The 24117-nt window shown below is 42.3% G+C and overlaps 1 protein-coding gene across 1 annotated transcript in view; it reads right to left on the bottom strand.

Moving 5' to 3' along the window:
- LOC311243885 (acylamino-acid-releasing enzyme) overlaps positions 1-24117 on the bottom strand; it is a 48336-nt gene that overhangs the window by 11279 nt on the left and 12940 nt on the right. The window contains exons 6-18 of the mRNA XM_084333263.1: positions 22492-22569; positions 20749-20886; positions 16058-16149; positions 15190-15230; positions 13338-13459; positions 13148-13208; positions 12066-12163; positions 11807-11858; positions 11578-11666; positions 5606-5744; positions 4199-4282; positions 2167-2247; positions 707-795 (exon numbers count right to left, since the gene is read on the bottom strand). Coding sequence (XP_084189389.1) covers positions 707-795; positions 2167-2247; positions 4199-4282; positions 5606-5744; positions 11578-11666; positions 11807-11858; positions 12066-12163; positions 13148-13208; positions 13338-13459; positions 15190-15230; positions 16058-16149; positions 20749-20886; positions 22492-22569 — 1164 coding nt within the window. The remainder of the gene's footprint in view (positions 1-706; positions 796-2166; positions 2248-4198; positions 4283-5605; positions 5745-11577; positions 11667-11806; positions 11859-12065; positions 12164-13147; positions 13209-13337; positions 13460-15189; positions 15231-16057; positions 16150-20748; positions 20887-22491; positions 22570-24117) is intronic.

Genomic DNA, 24117 nt, shown 5'->3' with positions numbered 1-24117 from the left:
ATGTAGCAGTAAAGTGCAACAGCAATATACAATGTACAGGTGATTAAACTGGGTACAAAATATACAAATTAGTATTACTGGGTGTAGTGCTAATCAGATGTATGTACAGAGTTGCAGTATAACATGTACAGTGATACAGGTATAAAGACAGTATGGCAGTAAGTCATACTGGCCAGCAGCGTAACTAGTAAGAGTAGGATATGTACAGATATAGATGTAGTAAAGGCCTATGTGCAGGTAAGTACAGACAGGTGAGGATAGGTATATACAGTATGCGGTGAGAATAAATATATATATATAGTATATACAGCATTATTATACATGCTATCATACAGAGCTAACGGTTATATGCAGGTGTGCAAGAATATAGAAATATAGAAACACCCTTACTCATATATGCATTAATCTATATCAGTGGTTCTCAATCTTGGGACATAATGTTGCTCAAAAACTAAAAGGATTTTGAGTTATTGTATTAACCCTTTCACTGCCGCACTACTAAACACCCTTTCACTGCGACAATACGGAAGGTTAACCCGTTCACTGCCACACGACAGCAGGTTAACCCTTTCACCGCCACACTACAGAAGGTTAACCCTTTACTATCACACTACAGACGGTTAACCGTATGTAGTGCGACAGTAAAGGGTTAACCTTCTGTAGTGTGGCAGTGAAAGGGTTAAAGTATTATTAGTAACGCTCTCACCTGGACGTCTTTGACGTCCTGAGTCCCCACGTTACCAGGTAGTGAGAAGATACTGTCCTGGCCGTAGCCAATAGAACCGCGGTAGTTCACTGAAACAACACAGATACACATTAACTCCTATGGATTATCAACCAGAGACTATGATCTAGCATAATGTTATTCATTTGTGATATTCACATATTTCAATAACTCAATATTTGTTAATTTTCTTTTGCATATATACAGTGATAGATCTGATGATTATTCTTCACAACAGGAAATGTGTGACACTGACACCTACAGCTTCAGAAAATGTATAGTTATATGTTTGAGGGTGTAACAATATTTTCCATTTTGGAAATAAATGTTTGTGCAGCTCAAAACATTGACCTATTCATACAAATTCAATTAATCTTAATCTTTAGCCGACAGAAAGCCACACTGCCAGACTAATTCGATTAGATAAGATTAGATTAGATTAAAATGTATTTGTAATCATACAGCACAAGTACAGTACAACGGAAATAAGTTTGGCATCCAGCCAGAGTGCAAATGTAGCAGTAAAGTGCAACAGCAATATACAATGTACAGGTGATTAGTAGTGCTAATCAGATGTACAGAGTTGTAGTATAATATGTACAGTGATACAGGTAAAGACAGTATGGTACTGTAGTAGTCATCCTGGCCAGCAGCGTAACTAGTAAGAGTAGGATATGTACAGATAATATACTGTAGATCTAGAATCTACAGATATGTAAAAGGACTATGTGCAGGTAAATACAGACGGGTGTGGATAGGTATATACAGTATGTGGTGAGAATATATATATATGGTATTGTGAAATTCTGTGAGCAATTCTGACACAAGTGATAAGCAAATTCCTGAAGACATTCCTACACATATGCAACTGCCATCGGAGACGTCTCTCGTCTGAACGACTCTAAAGACTCCAGCTCAGCGGAGCTCCTGACCACATCGGCCACCAGTGCCGACGGTATGTTGTGTGTGACAGTATAAAGAACCACTGTATACTTGTTCTGACACACACACAACCCTCCCCATGCGGAAGGGAAGTGTTGTCCACAGCTGTGATATCCTTAACATTGTTCAATCACTCTGGAATAAACCTTTGAAACAGTTTCTTCCTCATTTGTAAGGTAAATTAAAGAACACCACAGTATGTGCATGTGTACTTAAACTCAAGACACAAGCTGTCCACCCGCCTGCGGGGTACTCGCTGCCACAGCCTCCCAGGCAGAACCAACAGGACCACAAATGTTGTCTTACAGTTTTATTCATGCGTGTCTTATATTGCAACCGACTGTTGATTGTCACATCCTGGTTGGACGTACACAATCTCGTTGCTCTGTCTTGTACTGTGTAATGACAATAAAGTGAATCTAATCTAATCTAATTAATGGATGGATTTCCCTACACCAAACCGGGGTTCACGCTCTGAATGCTCCAAAGATTAAACTCACCCAGTAATATAGCGAAGCCCATTCTACACATCACAGAGGAGGAGAGGAGCCACTCTGCTACAATCACAGAGTGAGGACCACCTAATGGAGAAAGACAGATTATGTATAAACTGCAGATTAACAATATGCATAGAACAGTGGTTCTCAACTGGTCTAGCCTCAGGACCCACATTTTTCCTTAGGCATCAAGTTGCGACCCACATCTTTTAACCACTTTGATTTATTTCACAAAAATTGTGCAGTAATACACAATCCTTCATGCATTGTTAAAAACATGAAATAAACAAAAGAAAGTGCAACAAAAGTGCAACTAGGGCTAAAAACTAGGGATGTCCGATATTATCGGCCGATATCGGCATTAAAATGTGATATCGGAAAATATCGGTATCGGTTTAAAAAAAATTTAAAATATTTTTTTACATTTCTATAACGTTTATTTACCCAGGCAAGCAAGTAAGAACAAATTCTGATTTTATTTATTGTCAAAAGTATGCATAATGTTGTGTTAATTCCACAACAAGAGATATGTAATGTTAATTACCTGAAATTATTCCGTTTTTTGGGGGGGGGAAACCCTGCATATATCGGTATCGGTATCGGAAATTACGAGTTGGACAATATCGGTAAAAAAAAGCCAATATCGAGCATCCCTACTAAAAACCCAATGAAATAAAATATATTATGCTTCTTAGCAGATGCTTTTATTTTTATCCATAGCAACGTACAGTACATGAGTGCATAGATTTTCAGTATATGTAGTCTAGGGCTGACCCCTATTAGTCGAATAGTCGACTAATCAATCCAAAGGAGCCGTAGTCGACTGCCTACCTCTTAGTCGAATGCAAAAATATAAATAAAGAATTATAATAAATAAATAAATATATATATATATATATTTTTTATCATTCTTTCCAAAAGAAAAGAGGCCTAGAAGCGTGGCTAACGCTAATGGCACGCATACCAGAGGCTAACAGCCTAAGAAAACAGGCACAGAGGCACTGAAAGAGGATTTTAACCCATCTAATGAATACACTAGACTAGACAAATATCAAGATGTATCCATCAGTGGACCAATTGCATGCTTTTGCAGAGGACAAGAAGCCTTCAGTAGACTCCTTCAGACATTAAGCACCCCCACAGCCCAAATGGAATGATAAAAAAAATATATATATATATATATATATATACACACCGGTATATATATATATTTTTTTTTCATAGTCGACTATCGGCTAATTTCGGCCAATTAAAGTCAACTAACCAAATCCTTAGTCGGGGCCAGCCCTAATGTAGTCCCATGGGATCGAACCCACAACCTCAGCCTTGTTAGTGCCATGCTTTACCAAGTGAGCTACAGAGAACTACAGAAGGCAGATTTATCTTGAATTACAGACATATATGCTTTTTAAACAAGTTCAGGGGATACTGAACAGCATCTTATTATGAAGAATATTAATGTTTGATGGCTTCATGCTTTCATGTGCTAGCACGTAACTGCACACAACACACTGAGGTTTTGGTCCCTCTCTTTTGTCCTCAATGTAAGAAAACCCATATTTAATGTAGTCGGTGTCGTATTTGCGTTTCGCCATGTTTACAAATGCTTGAATCAATGAGGGCTAACTGATGTGACGACGTTAGTGTTACTGTCATGACAACGCTGGCAGCAAACAGCTAATGAACACGCACCGCGTCATGGGAAACGTATGTCCTTTTTTTCCCCACACACATCTTCGACCCACTCAAAATGGCCCTGCGACCCACTTTTGAGTTGTGAACCACCAGTTGAGAACCACTGGCATAGAACACACCATTTCAGTCTTTGTGATGTAAACAATGTTCAAATCGGAAACAATATTCCATGTTTTGCAGTAAGACAACTCCGCTATAGCAGCAGAGATGGCGAGACTTTTAAAAATAGTCACCAAGTTATTCATTTAGATGAAATGGAAGTAATCACATACTAATATCTTTTTGTGATACGATTTTTAAGTTGTGGCCAAAATCCATGCAGCCCGATATGAAAACCAACCGTGAGGGACGACGATAAGAGGCAGCTTCACTCCCTCCTCCGTGTCCTTTGGTTTGAGCAGCAACGCTTCGAAATCAAGGCCAGCTGCAAAACACACATCCATTGGTACCCCATCACATTAAGAGTCACAGTAAGTCATTAGTTCCAATACCTTACTGTGGGTAGTTTCATCACACATACCTTGTACCGTCAAAAGATCATGTCCAGTAAGGATGTGCACAGCATTGGATTGATGGGGTAAATTATTACAGTATTTAGTTACCATTACAGGATAATTACTACATTATTATACATAATTCATACATTTTATTTGTTTGCCAATGATCTCGGTGTCATTGTTCAGAAATGTCTTTTCTTATCAGGCAAAACATATTTTAGCAGTCTACTGTATACAACAAATAAACGTATATGTTTGAAAGTTGATAATGAAGTTGAATTTTAAACAAATAATCAATAGTTCAGACACATTCCTCCTGCACAGAGATAATTCTTACCTCCATCATAATAATAATAATACATTTATTTTATATAGCCCTTACATAAGGTATCTTATGTAAGCGCTTTGAGATGCCTAATGTAAGGCGCTATATAAAATAAATGTATTATTATCTCAAAGCACTTTACAGACATTGCATTACAGTACATGGACAAATACAGTACATTTTTAAATAGGGCCAGATAAAGGGCAACTATCGAATAACGGATATTTGGTTGTTATATTATCGTGTATACTATAATATTATAATATTATATTATTTGTGTATACTATTCTAATGTGGTGTTGCCAGACATTCTGCTGTGCAGGTACTTTACTGTATCTTTTATATTGTGTATTGTTTGGAGTCAGTTGTGTTGCGTCATGTCTGTATGTGTCTGTAGTGGGTGTAAGCCCAAGACAAATTTCCCAGCTGATGGGACAAAAAGGTGACTCTTGACGACAAGAGAGAATTGTTTTATAATTTTTATTTTTTTTATAATATATAGGCGTGTACAGATGTGAAAAGGTAAGTGATGCAAGGGTTGGAGGGTCAGGAGTGAGGGTATGCAAGGTTGAACTGGTGGGTTAGGGTTAGGGAGTTTTGAGGTGGGACTTAAATGTTTCTACGGATGGGGCTTCTTTGATGTGTTGATTCCAGAGTCGGGGAGCAGAGGAGGAGAATGATTTGCTTTCTGTGGACTGTGGCGGTAGTGTGGTGTGCTCAGAAGGGCTAAGTTGGATGAGCGGAGTGAGCGGGAGGGAGTATAGTGTTGAAGGAGGTTGTAGATGTAAGCAGGTGCTAGGGTTGGGAAATGCACATACAATTATTGCATCCATTCAGAGCTATGAAACAGTGAGGCGCAGAGCGAACGTGTTTGGAGATGAGCCGAGTTAAGAGACGTATGTCAACAGGGGAGGTTTGCTCTTACGGTACTGCCTGTTGTCTTGGTCTGGGGGAGGGTTGAAGTTCAGGATCTGCCAGTCAATGTCCTGCTGGCTCGGAGACTCCTCCAGGGTCACCCAGACCACTTCCTCCGGGGAGCCACTCGCTGGCAGGAAGCCCACCCTCTGCGCACAGGAAATAGCATCATCATTTACAACAAATGGCATAGAAGGTCAAACATTAGGGTTTCAAGTTTTGTTTTATTTGTCACATATAAGGTACATGTACATTATAGTTAAATGCTTGGTTCTGTATGACCCTCCAGAAATTGTGCTTCATACAACTGGCACCTATACGTCCCGTTTTGCACTTGCGGCACTTTGGCCTCGTTTTTAAGGCGATCCAATGATTTTATGCCAATGAACCCATACATTGCTTGAAAGCTAAGATTGTCACCGTTCGATTGATACCCTACTCAAGGTATTAGGTGCTCGCATAAAATAAATTATTTTAATAATATATATTTGTATTATATAATTTTATTTTATTTTATTATAAATAATGTGTAACTATGTGTAACCTTTCATTAGAGCCCGAGATGCTGACTGTATGTTGAAGCATTCAAGAGTTATAGCATTTGGAGACATAGGGTCTCCAAGTGGTCATTTTATTTGTATTGCTGGGAAGGGGGGGGGTGTATCTATGTTCCAGTTGTATGTACTGTAGAGCTTCAATACACTCTGTACCGATCGCAAATACCACCAACCTGGTTGTGTGGCCATAAATGAATCTTGTATCTTGTATTTGGAGACTCCAAGTGGCCATTTTGGAAAAACGCATAGACATACCATTATAAAAAGTTGTGTAAAACACTCATTTTCTGTGGTATTGTTATCAAATTTGGACCTGTTGAGAGAAAACGGTGCTTTTTCAATGTATGTGATGTATAAATTGGGGAGAGATGACCACAGCTAAAACGGTGATTGAAATGTGCATGGAAGACGGTGACGGTGGTGGAACCAGTGATTTCACAGGCACAGGCCGCGTCAGTGAGGGTTTTGTTATGAATTCCTTAGAAGAACATCTGAGATTAGAGTGTACTCTCCCAGAGCAGGAGGGAGAGAGGTTCATCTTAATGCAACAGTGAATGAAACTGCATTTTAATGTGTGAAAGGTTAAACGCAGTTGTCATGACAACACGTCACATGACAACCAGAAGGCGGGGCCGTCGTTGCGACGACGAACATCTATAAGTCGAACGGTGTTTCCGGGTGTTGAGCAGACTAAAATCTGACTGAGACTAAGAGGGAAGAAACCAGAAGAGACTCTCTCCTCTCATTGAGAGAGAGGGGGGGGGGGGGGGGGGGGGGGGAGAATGGCACATCACCAGTAGCTTCGGCTACCACGAGGATGGTCTTAGGCTAACGACTAGGCCTGACCACTATTGGACTGAATAACAAAAGGACAATCTGAACACACCGAGAGATCATTAGAATAGACTCTTCAAGGACGATACAATTTGATAACATCTGATAACATGAGGTTGTTTATAGCAATAAAACAACGCTTCTCCTCATAAGGTATCTCACAGTGTCGAAGTGTCGAATTCTTACGGAAGTGGAGAAGTATTATGGTTTATGGATTGCACTAACGGGGGGGAGATAAGGATCTTATCTACCAGTATCTGAGACGTCAGGACCATTAAAAGTACACAACGCAGAGGAATTGGATGGAGAGCCAAACAGACGAAGACGTGATACTGGCCAGTTTGATCAGAATCTTACAGTTGATGCCGTTGGGACCCGGATTTGCAAGAGATTAAAACAACGGGAACAGTTGGTTGTTGATGACAGCCGGATTTGCAAGAGATAAGAACAACGGATAAAGACTTTTTCAATAATGGGGCGACAGTGGACAACAGTCATCAATGTGTGGGAGAATCATGATCGAAGCAAGGCCGGTCAGCCCTGGGAGAGAGCGGCGAGTCGAGCGGTCAGGAGGCGAACCAGCGCTGTAGGGGAAACAGCGCTCCGATCAAAAATGTGAGTTCACTGTGCACACGGTTGTTTTGATTTTAAGCCAAATAAAAACGAACAGATAGTGAATCCGTAAACGTAAACATTTCTAGTTCGACAGAGAGAATGCCAGCTGTAATAATATGAGCAGAGAGCCATGGTGAAAATCGAGGGTGTTATCTACAGAGAATGAAAAGCAAATGAGGCAGGCTGCACAGTTTTGGTTTAAGGAGGGTAAATGCGAGATGAGGAAAGGGGGGGGGGGGGCGCTTGAATCAGATCGAAAAATTGTTATGGCGGGACTGTTTTCATAACAGAAGGAAAGTCGAAAGGAGATTGTACCAGTGTGTATTATGTCCGATCAGGCAAGAGTATTAGTCTGAGAAAGCGTCCCCTGATAATGGATAGGAAAGAGAGGAAAAACAGCGGTGTTTTCAGGCCTTGGAAAAAAGGGCAGCGGCCGTTTGTTGAGAGAGTAGCCATTTGCACCGAGTCAAAATGGCCGCAGAGCCACGAGGGGTTTAGAATCAGGAAGTGACCTACAATCCTCTAGACTGAGTTTTGGCCGCCATCTAGGGGGGCAGTGGGATAATACAGGCAAATGGAGGAGTAGGTCGCCACCTAGTGGCGGAGGGGGGGGGGGGTAGTGCTGGGGAGTTTCCATTACCCATAGGGGAATATTTAGAGTTTAATTCAATTAAGGAGTTTAATTGCGGAGGGGGGGGGGGGGGGGGTAGTGCTGGGGAGTTTCCATTACCCATAGGCGAATATGTAGAGTTTAAGTTAATTAAGGAGTTGAATTTTTTCAAAATTACCAACTGCTTGTGTGTATACACGGTGGTGTATGTGAGAACTTTGTAAAGGAACTCAAAGTGTGGTATATAGAGCGACGGGACAGCTCCAGGGCGACGGTAGACAGCCCCGTAGGGTATATAGAGCGACGGGACAGCTCCAGGGCGACGGTAGACAGCCCCGTAGGGTATATAGAGCGACGGGACAGCTCCAGGGCGACGGTAGACAGCCCCGTAGGGTATAGAGCGACGGTGACAGCTCCAGGGCGATGGTAGACAGCCCCGTAGGGTATAGAGCGACGGTGACAGCTCCAGGGCGACGGTAGACAGCCCCGTAGGGTATAGAGCAACGGTGACAGCTCCAGGGCGACGGTAGACAGCCCCGTAGGGTATAGGGCGACGGACAGCTCTGTTGTATGTTAGATGATAGTACGAGTACGTATGTGAGTTAGGAGCAGGGAACCAACCTGCTCTGTTGTATGTTAAGAGCGATGCTCGGTTGTATGTTATTATCATAATAATAAGATCGATATACAGGTTAATTAAATAAGTTTAATTATGAAATAAGAGGGAGTTCGATCTCCAGTGGGGCCTTCTCACACCTAATAAATAGGCAGAGTCTTGAGGGGACACGTCACCAGAAAGAACTGGCGCGCGCTGGGGGTCAACCGTGGGACAAACGTAGAGCGCCGAGTGGGTATCGTTTAGCTGCTGGTGTCACGCCGGAAGACAACAAAACAGGGAACAGCCCTGTAGGATTAGATATGGGTGTTGAGAAGGTGGGGGACTAATAGAGAACAAATAGCGCCATGGGCTGTAGGACACTCACACCGTCCAACAGTCTGAAAGGGCGTGGCCATGGCAGGGGCTTGCAGAGGAAAAAAAATATATATAGAGAACGAGCTGCAGGCCCAAAGCCACGGTAGACTAATAGAAAACACAGGGTCGAGTGTACAGAAAGACTGCCGGTGTTGTGTTTCTGCTTTCAAGGGGGGAATGACACCGACAGCGATGGAGATGGCCAGGAGACAGACTGGAGGAGGAGGAAGCCGCAGGGGCCAGGCACCGCAGCCTGGTACACAGATGATCCACGACGAGAGGGAGGAGACGGCGGCGGTGGAGATGAGCCTCAACCAAGATGACCGACAGGGCGGAGATGACCGACGGGGCGGAGATGACCGACGGGGCGGAGACGGCCGACGAGGCGGAGTCCAGCGGTCGCAGGCGGTGTTTGCCCAGGGGAGAACGAGGCGGACATCGGAGGGGGTTTCCCTGCGGAGACGTTGTAGAGAGCGTTTTGAAACAACAGAGCACAGGCGGTGAATCATGAACAAACAGGGACTTCCTTTCAGAGTCAATCAGGAGATCGAGAGACGAGACAACAGCGAGAAGTCCTGTGTTCATTGATTAGGAGTATGAGATATAAATGGAGGATTCATATATTATAAGATATATGTATAGAAGGATATATATATATATAGAAGGTAGATAAGAGGGAGAACAGTAGAACAACAGGATATAATTATTGGGAGCAGACAGGGGGGCTCCAATGGTTATGAGTCGTTGGATGTTGTTGGTTTTGGTGGTCGGTTTCGGTTCCCTTTGTGCACGAAGGGGGGCGCAAACAGACATCAGGCAGCAGGATCACTGGGTTGACCGTGGGCCGTCTTCGTTTCTTGTGCACGAGAGACGAGGTTGGTTTGCTTCAACCACAGGCTATTTTTGGCATAATTAATTGAAAAACCAAATAATGATTTATGATTCTGAAGGGGTGATAAGAATCAAGGGGGGATTGAGAGAAAACGGTGCTTTTTCAATGTATGTGATGTATAAATTGGGGAGAGATGACCACAGCTAAAACGGTGATTGAAATGTGCATGGAAGACGGTGACGGTGGTGGAACCAGTGATTTCACAGGCACAGGCCGCGTCAGTGAGGGTTTTGTTATGAATTCCTTAGAAGAACATCTGAGATTAGAGTGTACTCTCCCAGAGCAGGAGGGAGAGAGGTTCATCTTAATGCAACAGTGAATGAAACTGCATTTTAATGTGTGAAAGGTTAAACGCAGTTGTCATGACAACACGTCACATGACAACCAGAAGGCGGGGCCGTCGTTGCGACGACGAACATCTATAAGTCGAACGGTGTTTCCGGGTGTTGAGCAGACTAAAATCTGACTGAGACTAAGAGGGAAGAAACCAGAAGAGACTCTCTCCTCTCATTGAGAGAGAGGGGGGGGGGGGGGAGAATGGCACATCACCAGTAGCTTCGGCTACCACGAGGATGGTCTTAGGCTAACGACTAGGCCTGACCACTATTGGACTGAATAACAAAAGGACAATCTGAACACACCGAGAGATCATTAGAATAGACTCTTCAAGGACGATACAATTTGATAACATCTGATAACATGAGGTTGTTTATAGCAATAAAACAACGCTTCTCCTCATAAGGTATCTCACAGTGTCGAAGTGTCGAATTCTTACGGAAGTGGAGAAGTATTATGGTTTATGGATTGCACTAACGGGGGGGAGATAAGGATCTTATCTACCAGTATCTGAGACGTCAGGACCATTAAAAGTACACAACGCAGAGGAATTGGATGGAGAGCCAAACAGACGAAGACGTGATACTGGCCAGTTTGATCAGAATCTTACACTGTACTAGATAAGGCTTTAGGCTATGGACCCAATGTTGTGTTTTCCAGGTCATACCTATCAGCTGGAACCTGTAAGAGGCCTATGTTTGCAAGATAATTCAAATGGAAGTAAAAGAAAGAATTTAAAAGGCACCGATTCTTCCTCTTGTGGATGAAAATTCAGAATGTTTCCTTTCAAAAGAGACTAGACTCATGCATGTGCTATAAGTATAAAGTATAATAAATTGCAGATTACTTTGGGTATGCAATTTTCAGGTGTTTTCTGAAAAATGTGCCGGTCAGTTAAGTTGCACCCAGAAAAGCGGCAATTTTTTTTACTTGAACTTGAGGACTGCATACTTTTTTTTTTTTAAAGCATTGGAAAGCTACACTCATTGGCTACAACCCTGTCCAATAATTTTCGCAATCGGCGAATGACCGTTCGACCCTCAGGAGTCCGGGGTGGTAATCTGACGCCTGCGTGTACAAAGTCGCACGCCTGACATATCGGCATGTTACTCGAGAACCGAGGCACGGATTTTGTCGAGTGAGGTGGGATTCTGAAGGGACTTACCAGGCTGGGAGGGCAGTTAGGAGAGGAGCAGCTGACGACCATCAGATCTCTCGCTATGGTTAGCAGACACCAGTTCCCCATGTCAGACTCTGCAGGGCAAACAGAAACACAAGCAAATCAGAAGCCGTTCAACTGTACCGGAACATTACTAATCGAGCTGTACCGGAACACAGACACTTAACAGCAGCTACAGGTGAACAGAAGCTGTCTGGAGGCGTCAGTGACTCACTGGATGTCAGAGAGGTGACGCTTGCTGTGGCTGTATCCACCACCAACAGCTCCTAGAAGAGGAAGAAGAAACCCAGTGACAACTGATGAAACACACATTCCCAGACAACTGGGAGGAAAGTAAGTTAAACATTTTAAAATCTTCTAAGATCAGAGAATGGGGCCAATTATCTGTTTAAAGGAAAAACACAAAAAGGGTTGGAATTCCAAGCTTGATTTTACTCCGTGGTAACGGGCTGTATCCCTGGTAACGGCCATACCTTGCGGCTGCGCTGAGGACAGGCGATGAGGACGCGCTGGCTGTCGGCAGACCAACACAGAGGAGACAACTGGGAGCTGTAGATACCAGCAAAACAATCTGGAGACACAGACACACAAGCATGACCCTAGTACCTGAGTAGTAACACCAGATATAAATTCCAAGTATCACATCTTAAGTACGTATAATGAGCCAATAGGGCTGGGCACCATATCCTCACGTAACATCAAACTGCAATATTACTGCGATGTCTTCTGGGAGATCAGCTATGATTGGAGGGTGTTGTCGCATAATCACAGATCACCTACAGTTTGATTAAAATCAACTGTTGTTTGCGACCAATACGTCTTAGAGTTTGGATGCTATAAATTGCTTGAGGTCAGCATGTGTTTATTGTTAAGTAATTATTTGCCTGATGTTATCTCCTTGACAGTAGCAATCATGGTTAGAAAGCATTGTTGTGTAACAAACGGACATTCCCACGACTATCTTGGTCAGAAATCTAGACGGTGGGGTGGATTAACATTTCACTGCTTTCCTGCACAGAGGATAAATCGGGGAAGCCAGGTTGTTAAACTAACAGAGAGACGTGAGATGGCTTGGGTGTCAGCCATAAGACATACCAGCATTACAGTATCCAACATTCCCTCATCTATGCTCCCTGCATTTTCATTTTAGAGAGTAAATCTCTGCATTTTCATTTTGGTGAGTAAATCTCGCTCTCTCAGCCTGCCAAGCTACTGGACCCAAGAGGGCTTTGGGTTCACAGAATACTTCCAGGCTTGGAGACCAATTTGAATCTTCCCAAGAGCCGTATGAGAGTCCCCACGCACACTGAAAACACTGCTATTCACGTTTAGAAGTATCAAGGACGCCGCCGGCATGCAGATTTTTGCCTATGAGCTTGTGACGATGCATCTAGAAAGGGATATGTTAAGCCTTATAGATGCGTTATTTATTCAGTTTGGGAATACCCACACACTAGCTAGCATCACAACGTCCGGCTACAGGAAGTAAAAAGGCGATGGCAGACAGAAGTGGCAGGAGTATACGGTGAATACGGTACGCGACTATGGTTCTTACCGTCTCCAGACCTGTTCACCACATCCACCACCACAGAGGTGTTCTTGGTATACCAGTCATACTAGTAGAGACAAAGAAAACACACCATAACATAGGCTGACCTATCCATGAAAGATATATACAGTGTATATGTATACAGTGTAAAACTAAATGAATGAATGGACGCAGGATCCCTTATCGTCTGTCTTACCATACAGACCCGGCTGCACTGCATGTGTGGTCCGTAGACGGCACACTCCAGGTAGACAATCCTACACTGGTCTGGGCTGAGCCTGGGGGAGCACACGGCGGTGGTCCCGCACGACAGCTCCTCTGAGGGACCACACACACACAAAGATTCATCAATTAAATCAGATATTAAAGGGATAGTTGTGATTTTTTGGAACCCTAGCCCTTTCTTACTTACAACACCAATGATGTTGTTGGTGGGTGGACTCCTTTCTTAGCACAATCCACGCTGTCCCTCCATCCTGTAGCTCCGGATAGTTAGGCCTAACAAAAATAATGGTTTGGTTCCGGTTGCCGACCAACCCTGCCGATTTAGGTGCGACCCAATTTATTTTATGAGTTTAAAAAATATATATTAAATTTTTTCTTTTTTACAATAAAGTTTCATACAAATCTTAGTCAAACCTTTAGTATTATGGATATTAAACATGCTGGCAGAGTACATGCATCCATGTTGTTGTGACCATTTTAATTAAATAAATAAATTCCCTATCCATAGTCGCCATGGGAAAAAATAAAATAAAAAATAAAATAAAATAAATTCCCTACCTACCCATGGCCTTAACTGACAACCAACAGGAACCAAACAATATTTTTTGTTATGCCTTAACCACAAACCAATGCAAGGTGAATGGGGTCAAGCTCCCGTCTGTACAAGCTGCCCGAGGCTCAGTGAAGGTGACTTCCCAGGTGCTGCACACAGTAGATCTCAGTGAGTGTGGATGGTGCTGCACACAGTAGATCTCAATGAGCGTGGATCGTGCTGCGCACACAGTAGATCTCAGTGAGTGTGGATGGTGCTGCACACACAGTAGATCTCAGTGAGTGTGGATGGTGCTGCACACACAGTAGATCTCAGTGAGTGTGGATGGTGCTGCACACACAGTAGATCTCAGTGAGTGTGGATGGTGCTGCACACACAGTAGATCTCAGTGAGTGTGGATGGTGCTGCACACAGTAGATCTCAGTGAGCGTGGATCGTGCCGAGAAAGAACTCCACCGATCAACATCATCGTTGGTAAGAAAGGGCGGGAAAACCAGAGCCATCGTTTAAAATGAGTCGACAAATCCTTTTGGAAAGACTATCTAATGACTACTAAATACCAGGGGTGTAAAGTACGAGTAATTGTACTTCGTTACAATACTTAAGTACTATTTTTGGGGGATTTGTACTTTACTCAAGTATTATTAGGTTTGTATACTTGTACTTTTACTCAATTACATTTCAGAGAAGAAAAAAAAACACACTTTTTACTCCTTTTAAAATGCAGACCTACAAAGTGCAAAGTACAAATCACACAGGTCCAACTATTTTAACTACAGTAGTATATTTGTTTCTCTGGGCAAACTAACGTTATTAATCCTGCTGCCACACTTGAAAACAGCCAATCAAATAAAAAATCAATGGAATATTAACCCGCCCATACCCATGCTGATTGGTCCTTGTGTGAGTGTATGCTTGGTTTCATTCCAGCCTTGCCTAAACACCAGCTGATGATTTCACTAATTGGCTCACCTCTTCAACTACCTGGTGCAATGTGTAGTTAAAATGAAAACTTGGCCCACGATGGAATGAGTTTGAGACCCCTGGTCTATCCCTTGCAATAAAATGTCTACTTAAAAAGATTTGTTTGTACATTTCAAAGTAGACACTTTTTGACTTTTACCCAAGTGTGTTTTTAGCCATCTTTTACTTAAGTATAATTTCTGGGTACTTTTTACACCACTGCTAAATACACACACACACACCTCAACGTGGGCATGTACTCTCCCCACTGTAGTTTACAGAGCAGAGGAGAGTATTGTATTCTTACCACATTTCCCACCAGTAAGATCCACATAGAACAAGCAGGACCTACCGGTAGACAAAGAGAAAAGATGGTGAATGTCAATTCAATATCAACCTACTAATTCCATGCTGAATGGACAGCCCTATTAAAACCGGGCTTCACCTTGGGGCAAACCCCACACTAAATATCACTGTGTCCTTTATGAGAAGGTTGGTGTGTCCTCGCTGATGGAGGGGCGCAACAAACACTGGTATTTGTAAATTTTTAAGGCCCTAATTGGTAAGCTACCTCCTTATACTAGATCATTATTGGTAAGCTACCTCCTTATACTACATCATTATTGGAATGGAACTTTGGAATCTGTTCTGTGAAGGTGAGGAACAAAATTGTAAAGCGCTTTGGATAAAAGCGGTTATATAAATGCACCGTTTACTGAGAGCATAATAACATTTTGCCAACCGTTCATTGAACACATCTGCAAGCTAGAACATTTCCAAAAACAGCTCCTAGGTGGTTTAAGGACATGTTTTAAGGAACCGAAAGCGTTTCTGAAAATCTTCTCAGGGGAAAGTGTGATTGACGCTGTGAGTTCAGTTCCTCTTTCCTGTGAAACCCTGCCATGTTCTCTAATAATAATTCATTACATTTATATAGCGCTTTTCTAGACACTCAAAGCGCTCCCCACAATGTAGGGTGGAAATTGCCTCCTTCACCACCACTGGTAGCACCCAACCTTGGACTACGCAGGCTCAATGGCTGCCATACACTGGCACCAGGCACACATCACACTACACAATGGCTGAACAGCTCAGGGGACGGGGATTGATATCAGCCAATTAAGGGGAAGGGATGATTAGGTGATGATTCTCTCCCGCCACTAGGCGGCGCTCACCTCCGGTTGGGGCAGTACTTGAGGCCCAGTCTGAAAGGCCTGTTCTCCCAGCCCACAAACACCACGCCGGTGTCACCGGGAGCCCAAAATGCCTGCAGAAGGGAGGGAAAAAACAAAAAGTTAGAAGGATGTAGAGGTAAAATGGATAGAGTGCTCATAAGTGTAAGGATAGTAATACACACTAGGGCTGTGTACTGGCAAGAACAAACACTGCAATATATTGTGATTTCATGTCAAAATAAAATGGATATGTAATGTATAGAAAATACCTTATTATTAGGTGTTGGTACCTTTACATGTTCAGTATAAAAGTGCAAGAGAGAGCCTTTTCCACAAATATATATATATTACTGTCCCATCTCTTGGGTCTTTGGAAAGACCAGATGAGGTCAGAGGAGTTTGATAGTATTTACTGAGGATGGCCAGATAATGTTGACATTTAAAAACATAATACATGCTCATGTACGGAAGCGTATTGCTGCCACACCAGAAACAAACAAAAAAATCTGTATCACGTTATAACTTGATAACTTCTTGTTTTAACATAAAACGTTTCACGTTATAACACGATAACTTCTTGTTTTAACATAAAACGTTTTAAAGTTATAACGTGAAAATCATGTTTGAATAAGGAAACGATGTGCGCTCTCTGCATGATTTCTTTTCGTAGCCGTAGGTTGCGAAGACGCTCTCGGATTGGCTAGCCCACGTACAGCGAAGACCCTCTCTGATTGGTTTAGGGATAGAAATGTCCGCCTTGTACACACACGATTGTTCACACATTACATATATATTCTCCTAGAATACATAGTTATGGACCACCAGCCCTGATTCCAAACTCTAAGCATAACCCACTTCGAAAGAGGGCCAAACCATAACCACTTCGAAGCAGAGAATAGTGTAATGTTCTGGGGTTTTGTGTGTCACTGTTAGCTGGGGGTGTGTTTCCCCCCGGGAGAGATAGGAGGTGGCACCGGAAGTTATGTGGTTGTCGTGGAATATACGCGGAAGCAGGTAGTTGTGTGTACATCACGAGCGAAGTATTGACCTGTATGTATGTAATGATATCACTGGAATTAAACAACCCCAAAGAAGCATAAACCCCTCCTCATTCTTCCTAACAATAAGGGTATGACAGAACGCTACAATATATATGTAATGTGCCACACATTATTATGTGCGTCGGACATTTCTATCCCGAGCCAGATTCATTCTTCCTTCTGTACAGCCCCATGCATTTTAACACCCTTCTAGTGTACGCAACCTCATCACAATATCATCCACTGTGCTCGATAATAGCATAATCTCGCCATGTCTCAACCCAAGCATGAAGTAGAATTTAATCAAAGCATGTACACAAGCCATAATTCCTAAATGTTCCGGTCTCGCAGACGGCGCACATCGTTTCCTTATTCAAACGTGATTTTCACGTTATAACGTGAAATGTTTTATGTTAAAACAAGAAGTTATCACGTTATAACGTGAAACGGATTATCTTTTTTTTTGGCAGCAATACGCTTCCGTACTCATGTGTTACAACAATAATAAACAAAATGCTCTAAATATAAAACAATGTTGAAATGGAGTTCTTTTTTTTACAACCGAAATTAAATGATGTTATTACAGAGAGAGACCGTTGGGCACCGATACTGAATTCCAGGAACTGGTACGGATACCGGCATCGGTTCAAATGTGAACGGTACCCAACCCTACTCAATATACACAAAGTCTGAGTGAAAAGTTTTTTTGTAGGGATGTCCGATATTATCTGCCTACCGATATTATCGGCCGATATTGGCATTAAAATGTGATATCGGAAATTATCGGTATTAAAAAGCAAAATATTAAAAAAATATATAATTTTTTTATTTAACCTTTATTTATCGAGGCAAGCAAGTAAGAACACATTCAGATTTTTTTATTGTCAAAAGTATGCATTATGTTGTGTTAATTCCACGACAAGAGATATGTAATGTTAATTACCTGAAATTATTCCGTTTTTGCGGGGGGGGGGGGGGGGGGGGACCCTGCATATATCGGTATTGGTTGATATCGGAAATGAAGAGTTGGACAATATCGGTATATCGGTAAAAAAGCCAATATCGAGCATCCCTAGTTTTTTGTGAATCTTAACACTTTCAGAGCCCAGGCTTAAAGGGGAACTCCACTTTTTTTGGAAATTAGCTTATTTAACATCTTCCCTGGAGTTAGACAAGAAGATGCATACCCTTTTTGTCTCTGTGCGTGCATTTTAGCTTTGGGAATAGACGCTCCGTTAGCATAGCTTAGCTTCATCACTGGAAGTGAGGCAGGACAGTAGCCTTACAGTGCCTTACAGTGTATTGCAAGGTCTGACATTGACCAAACTTGATATGCATGACCTTGGTGGGCTCTAGGTCAACTCCTGAAAAGGGGGTCAATGTCAGACTTTGCAATCAAAAGTTAGGGGGCTAATAACCCTTGCCATAATTTCAGTGCGCCCCCTAACTTTTGATTGCAAGGTCTGACATTGACCCCCTTTTCAGGAGTTGACCTAGAGCCCACCAAGGTCATGCATATCAAGTTTGGTCAATGTCAGACCTTGCAATACACTGTAAGGCACTGTAAGGCTACGGTCCTGCCTCACTTCCAGTGATGAAGCTAAGCTATGCTAACGGAGCGTCTATTCCCAAAGCTAAAATGCACGCACAGAGACAAAAAAAGGTATGCATCTTCTTGTCTAACTCCAGGGAAGATGTTAAATAAGCTAATTTCCAAAAAAAGTGGAGTTCCCCTTTAACCTTGATTTACCGGTTGAATGCCCACCATCCACTTCAATGTTAGCATTAAAAACGCCTAATCTATGTTTTAAATTATGGCTATGTGTCTAATCTGCCCGTCGCTTATCAATGACTCGTTTTCCAGTCAACATTGTCGAAGCGGATTGTTTTTTTATCGGTTCATTTTCATTTTATAGCATTTTGAAAAGCCCTCGTTTTCAAGGAAAATATAAACATTCCATGATAAAAGACGTTTACTGGAATATTCTAGAATACACAAAAACTGTAATTTTTCTGCCTATTTATGAAGTTTTCAAATAAACGCTAGATTATCGATAGTATATGTGTACGTATGCACGCTGGGGCCGCAAGCTGAAAATCGATTCTCTTAGTTCCTCATCAACGATCGCGCACACAGAGACACATCACACATAGGGCAAACGCTGAGATCTCAGCGAATACAACTCTGATTATCCCAAGACTGGTAAAATAGATTCCTTACCTCAGATCAGATGTTCTCCAAAAAGATCATTCCAATTCCTAATCGCCATTCCAAAAATCTATCACGCTTATTGATTGAGTATTGGCTACTGTGAATATATATTCCAGGCTGATTCCCGTCCCGCGATGACTTCCATGTTGAGCAGACAGCTTGCCAGCTCAAGGAGCCAGCTGGCTCCGCCTCTACATATCGATATCGACATATCAGTTACTCAGGGATAGACGATAGGGGGCGCTTTTTTCCATTCTGAGCTGCTGGAGGAGCTGCTGTACCAACGGGAGACTCGGTTGATGAAATATGAAATCAGATCGCTAATAAATATGGCGATCAGATAATTGGCTTGTGGGAGGCAAGAAACAGCGTTCATGACAGGGGAGGGTTGAATTGGATGATACGAAATTGAGATGGGAGAAAATATAGAAAATGGGAGAAAAAGTGGATAAAAAAAAGAAAAATGTAGAAAATAAAAAAGTAACAGACAGTAAATGTGTCTTTATCTGCTACAAGGTTGACGTCATACAACTATAAAATAAAATGGTGTATTTTTTATATAGCGCTTTTATCCAAATCGCTTTACAATTTTGTTCCTCACATTCACCCATTCACTCTAACATTCACACACTGACGGTGGAGGAAACCATGCAATGTGCCGACCTGCTCATCGGGAGCAGTTAGGGGTTAAGTGTCTTGCTCAAGGACACTTGGACACACTGCCCGGGAGGAGCGGGAATATAACCGGGAACCTTCCGATCACCAGACAGCCGCTCTACCTCCTGAGCCACTGTCTCCCCCTATGTAGTATGTGTGGTCTTTCATTAAAGGCCTGGAAAATGTACCATGAGTAATAGTACAATACTGGGCATCAGGTACCAATGTTGCGGACTAACGATGCACTGATTAGGGGTGGGAATCGCCAGTGACCTCACGATACGATCGCGATACTTGCGTCACGATAGTATCGCGATACTAAATATATCGCAATACGCTGAGTATTGCGAAATATATATTTGTTTGTGATCCAATTTAATTTATTACCTTTTTTCAACTGCAAAGTAAAACATGTTTTATCTAATAAAATAAAGTTCAGTCTGTTCATCTCACTTCAATCATTTTTATTGCAGAACATGGTATTTTCTCAAGCAGACAGATGTAAACACTGTAATCTGTGTTGCATGTACCTGACAAACTGAACTGTTTGTATTACAGTCATATTCCAACTTAACTGAATGCACATACAAAGAAATTATTATTATTATATATTTTTTTTATGAATAATTTAATATCGATACTTGGCGTCCCTGTATCGATACAGTATCGCCACGCAAAGTATCGCGATACTACTACGTATCGATTTCCCCCCCCCCCCCACCCCTAGCACTGATAGGCAATGAACACCCCTAATACACAAACACACACACTGCAGTACTGACCTGTCCAGGAGAGATATCTGGAGGCACTCCCTCCAGCACAGAGATGTTGCTGCCTTCGATGTCCAACACACAGAGCACGGGACAGCTCTTATTGACCAGAGTCTCCCCCCAGTCCTCAAACAAGACAAACTGCTCCCCCTACAGGACCACAAGAGCAAGCACACCATTGTAGCCACAAGTTCAAGTCGTTTCATTCATCGCATTATAGTGAAATGCTTGGTTCTGTATGACCCTCCTGAAATTGTGATTCATACATTAAAAAAGGAAAAGAATAAAGACCAAACACTATACAAAATATTCAATATACAAAACTAAAATGAGGTAGAAAAGGTAGTGCAAATTTGTAAGAATAAATAGATAAAATATGGTGTAATGTTTAAAAAGTGTTTAACCTCTTAACGTTCCGACGGCTCGAGGGCGGGGCCGTCGCACGTCGCAGCGCATTTACCCTCGTTTGATGGCATCCTGCTGTTTTGTTTTTTTGATTTCTTTGATCCACTTTTTCTCCCATTTTCTATATTTTCTCCCATCCCAATTTCGTATCATCCAATTCAACCCTCCCCTGTCACGAACGCCGTTTCTTGCCTCCCACAAGCCGGCTGCAATGTGGACTAAGTCATACATAGCACAAGTCCCCTCCGGTACTTGAGGTAACAGCAGTCGCATCTTTTCACCTGCGCAGCTCGATCTCTCAGTGGCGAGGAGTAACGCGTGGGAGGCTCACGCTGCCCCCGACACTTCCTGATTCTACTGCGCAGGCACACCAACCGACCTGTAAGAGTCGCTGTCCACAACGCCCGATCCCCACCCATCAGTTTCCCACCCCCTAATACGGCCAATGTGTATGAACGACCAGCTAAACTGAAAGCAATGTGGAGCGCTGGGCTCGAACAGGCGAGCCCAGCGTCTCCGCATTTGTGTTTGATTGACACTCTACTTGGCCTATTACGTGACCAAACAGTCAACGAGCGTCAGTTTTTAAAAAGTGACCACCTCCGGTTTCGCCTCCCAGTGACTGGACCAATCACCTCTGACGGTGAAAATGATTGAACGTTTCCGTAGCCAATGAAATTCTGGAAACGACGATATCTCACATGAGGGATATTTCCCAGGATATATATTGTTTTCAATCTGCCGAAAGGTCCAGACTGGTTCGACTCTGCTGCGAGTGCCAATGGTCATTTTGGATAAATACACCTATACATACCATTAGAAAAACACATGTGAAACACTACTTTTCCGTGGTAATGTTATCAACTTTGGACCTGTACTACATAAGATTTCAGGTTATGGACCCATTGTGTTTTCCAGTGAATACCTCTCAGCTGGAACCTGTAAGAGGCATCAACATAATTCAGACTTTTATTTCAGTGTGTTCAAACCTCTGTAACTCTATTACAGTAGCACTCAGAGTGATTCTTCCTGTTGTGGACGAATATTCTGAATGTTTCCTTTCAAAAGAGGCCAGACTCATGCATGCTATAAATGGTTCAAGAATAGCTTTCAAATTACTTTGGGTATGCAATCGACATACATTGAATTAATGTAGAATGGATGAGTTAACAAGAGCGTATAGTTTCATACAGTATCATGACCAATTCGGTTTAAGAAGGTCAACTTTGAATCTGGCCAATAAGTGGGAGTGGCCATTGAGTACATGGGCAGTTCTACACTCTAATCTTACTCATAATGACTATGTGTGTGGCAAATTAAACATTAAAACTGTAAAAGTATTTATTTCACCTTGGTGACCTCCTCCTTCTTCTCCATCTTCATAGCGTCCTCCTCGTCCATCGTAGAGGATGATTCCAGTGACTCTGTCTACAAACAGAGAACGAGACAGAAGAATTCAGCGAGGCACACATGGTCCTGAAAGAGCCCAGCCACAAACGGTTTGAGCTCATGCCATCTGGCAGATGGTACCGCAGCCTCAGGTCCACATGGACTACTGACGGATAGATTCAAAATGATTACATGAGCACACACACAAAAGCACCTTAAAGACTTACACAACAAGCACACGTATTACACGCACACACTGCTGCTACCTTGTATTGTATAAGTTTGTATAGATAGAATATATGTTGTGTATTTTGTTTAGTCTATAGTTTTGCTTATAGTTCTAGTTTATAGCTTATTTATTTGTTTATTAAAAGGATCCCCATTAGCTGGACACCTTGATGTCGAGCTAGTCTCGCTGGGGTCCAAGACAGACATACACAAACATAATCAAGCAATCCATAATCCTAATAACAAAAAGATCAAATTAATTTCATTGGTCATATAATTTCTTTTTTATTCAAAGACAGAAAATAAGACAATCATGTTCATTCTATTTAAACTAAAGAATGTAGGTAGATTCTGAGTTGTTTCTTAAAACATGCCTTTCCACTGATAGAACTAATGTTACTTGGAAGGTTATTCAATGACCTCACAGCCCTGTAATTTACAGTGTTTTTCAGGCTATTTGTTCTACAGTAGGTAGAAGTAGAGTCATCTGCCCTCTGCTGGCCACTATGGTACCATGCGTGTGTGTCTCTGCACTGTAGCGAATAGTCCTAAAGATAAATTCCGGTGTCCGAGTATGAATTACCTTGTGAAAGAATACAAGCAAACTTGTTGACAGTCTTTTCTCCACACTCACGCCATTTTAGTTTCTCATGCATTTCAGCAACATTAGCCCTTGATGAGCACCCCTTTTGCAAGGCCTTTTGAAGCAGATGACCACACCACTGAACAATAATCCAGATGACAGAGAACCAAGGAGCAAACAATTTGATTCAACAACACAGATGGAAGAAAAGGCGCACATCTTCTTGCTGCAGCAACGGATGCACCCATTTTACATACAATGTTTTTATATGGTCAGACCAGGACCGTGTGCTGTCGAGCCATAGTGCCAATAGCTTAGTCTTCTTCAGTTGTTGAATGGGTTGACCCTCTATGATTAGATTAAGCTGAGGATCTTGGGCTAATCTAAACTTGGAGCCAAATAGCATGGCAACAGTTTTAGATGGCTTCAGCACAAGTTTGTTAGCTTTGATCCAATTGTATATGCTGTTCTGCTCTCTTGTCAAACCCTGTGAGCTCTGTACAAGTGGGAGCTGCATAATAAAGAGTAGAATCATCCGCGTACATGGTCAGGGATGCATCTCTAATAGCAAGTGGCATATCATTTGTGAAAATGGAATATAAGAGCGGGCCCAGGCAGCTCCCATGTGGAACTCCGCAGTGTACATTCCTACTGTTTGACAACGTGCCATTGAAATAGCATCTCTGTGACCTTGATGACAGGTAGCTCCTAATCCATAAAATGGCAGTGTGTCCGAAGCCATAGTAGGCGAGTTTATTAATTAAAAGGTCATTGTC

Source organism: Notolepis coatsorum (genome assembly GCF_963971535.1).
Source record: "Notolepis coatsorum genome assembly, chromosome: 17".
NCBI classification, from domain to species: domain Eukaryota; kingdom Metazoa; phylum Chordata; class Actinopteri; order Aulopiformes; family Paralepididae; genus Notolepis; species Notolepis coatsorum.
Note: the sequence above shows the minus strand (reverse complement) of the source record. Positions and strands in the feature narration are given on the sequence as shown.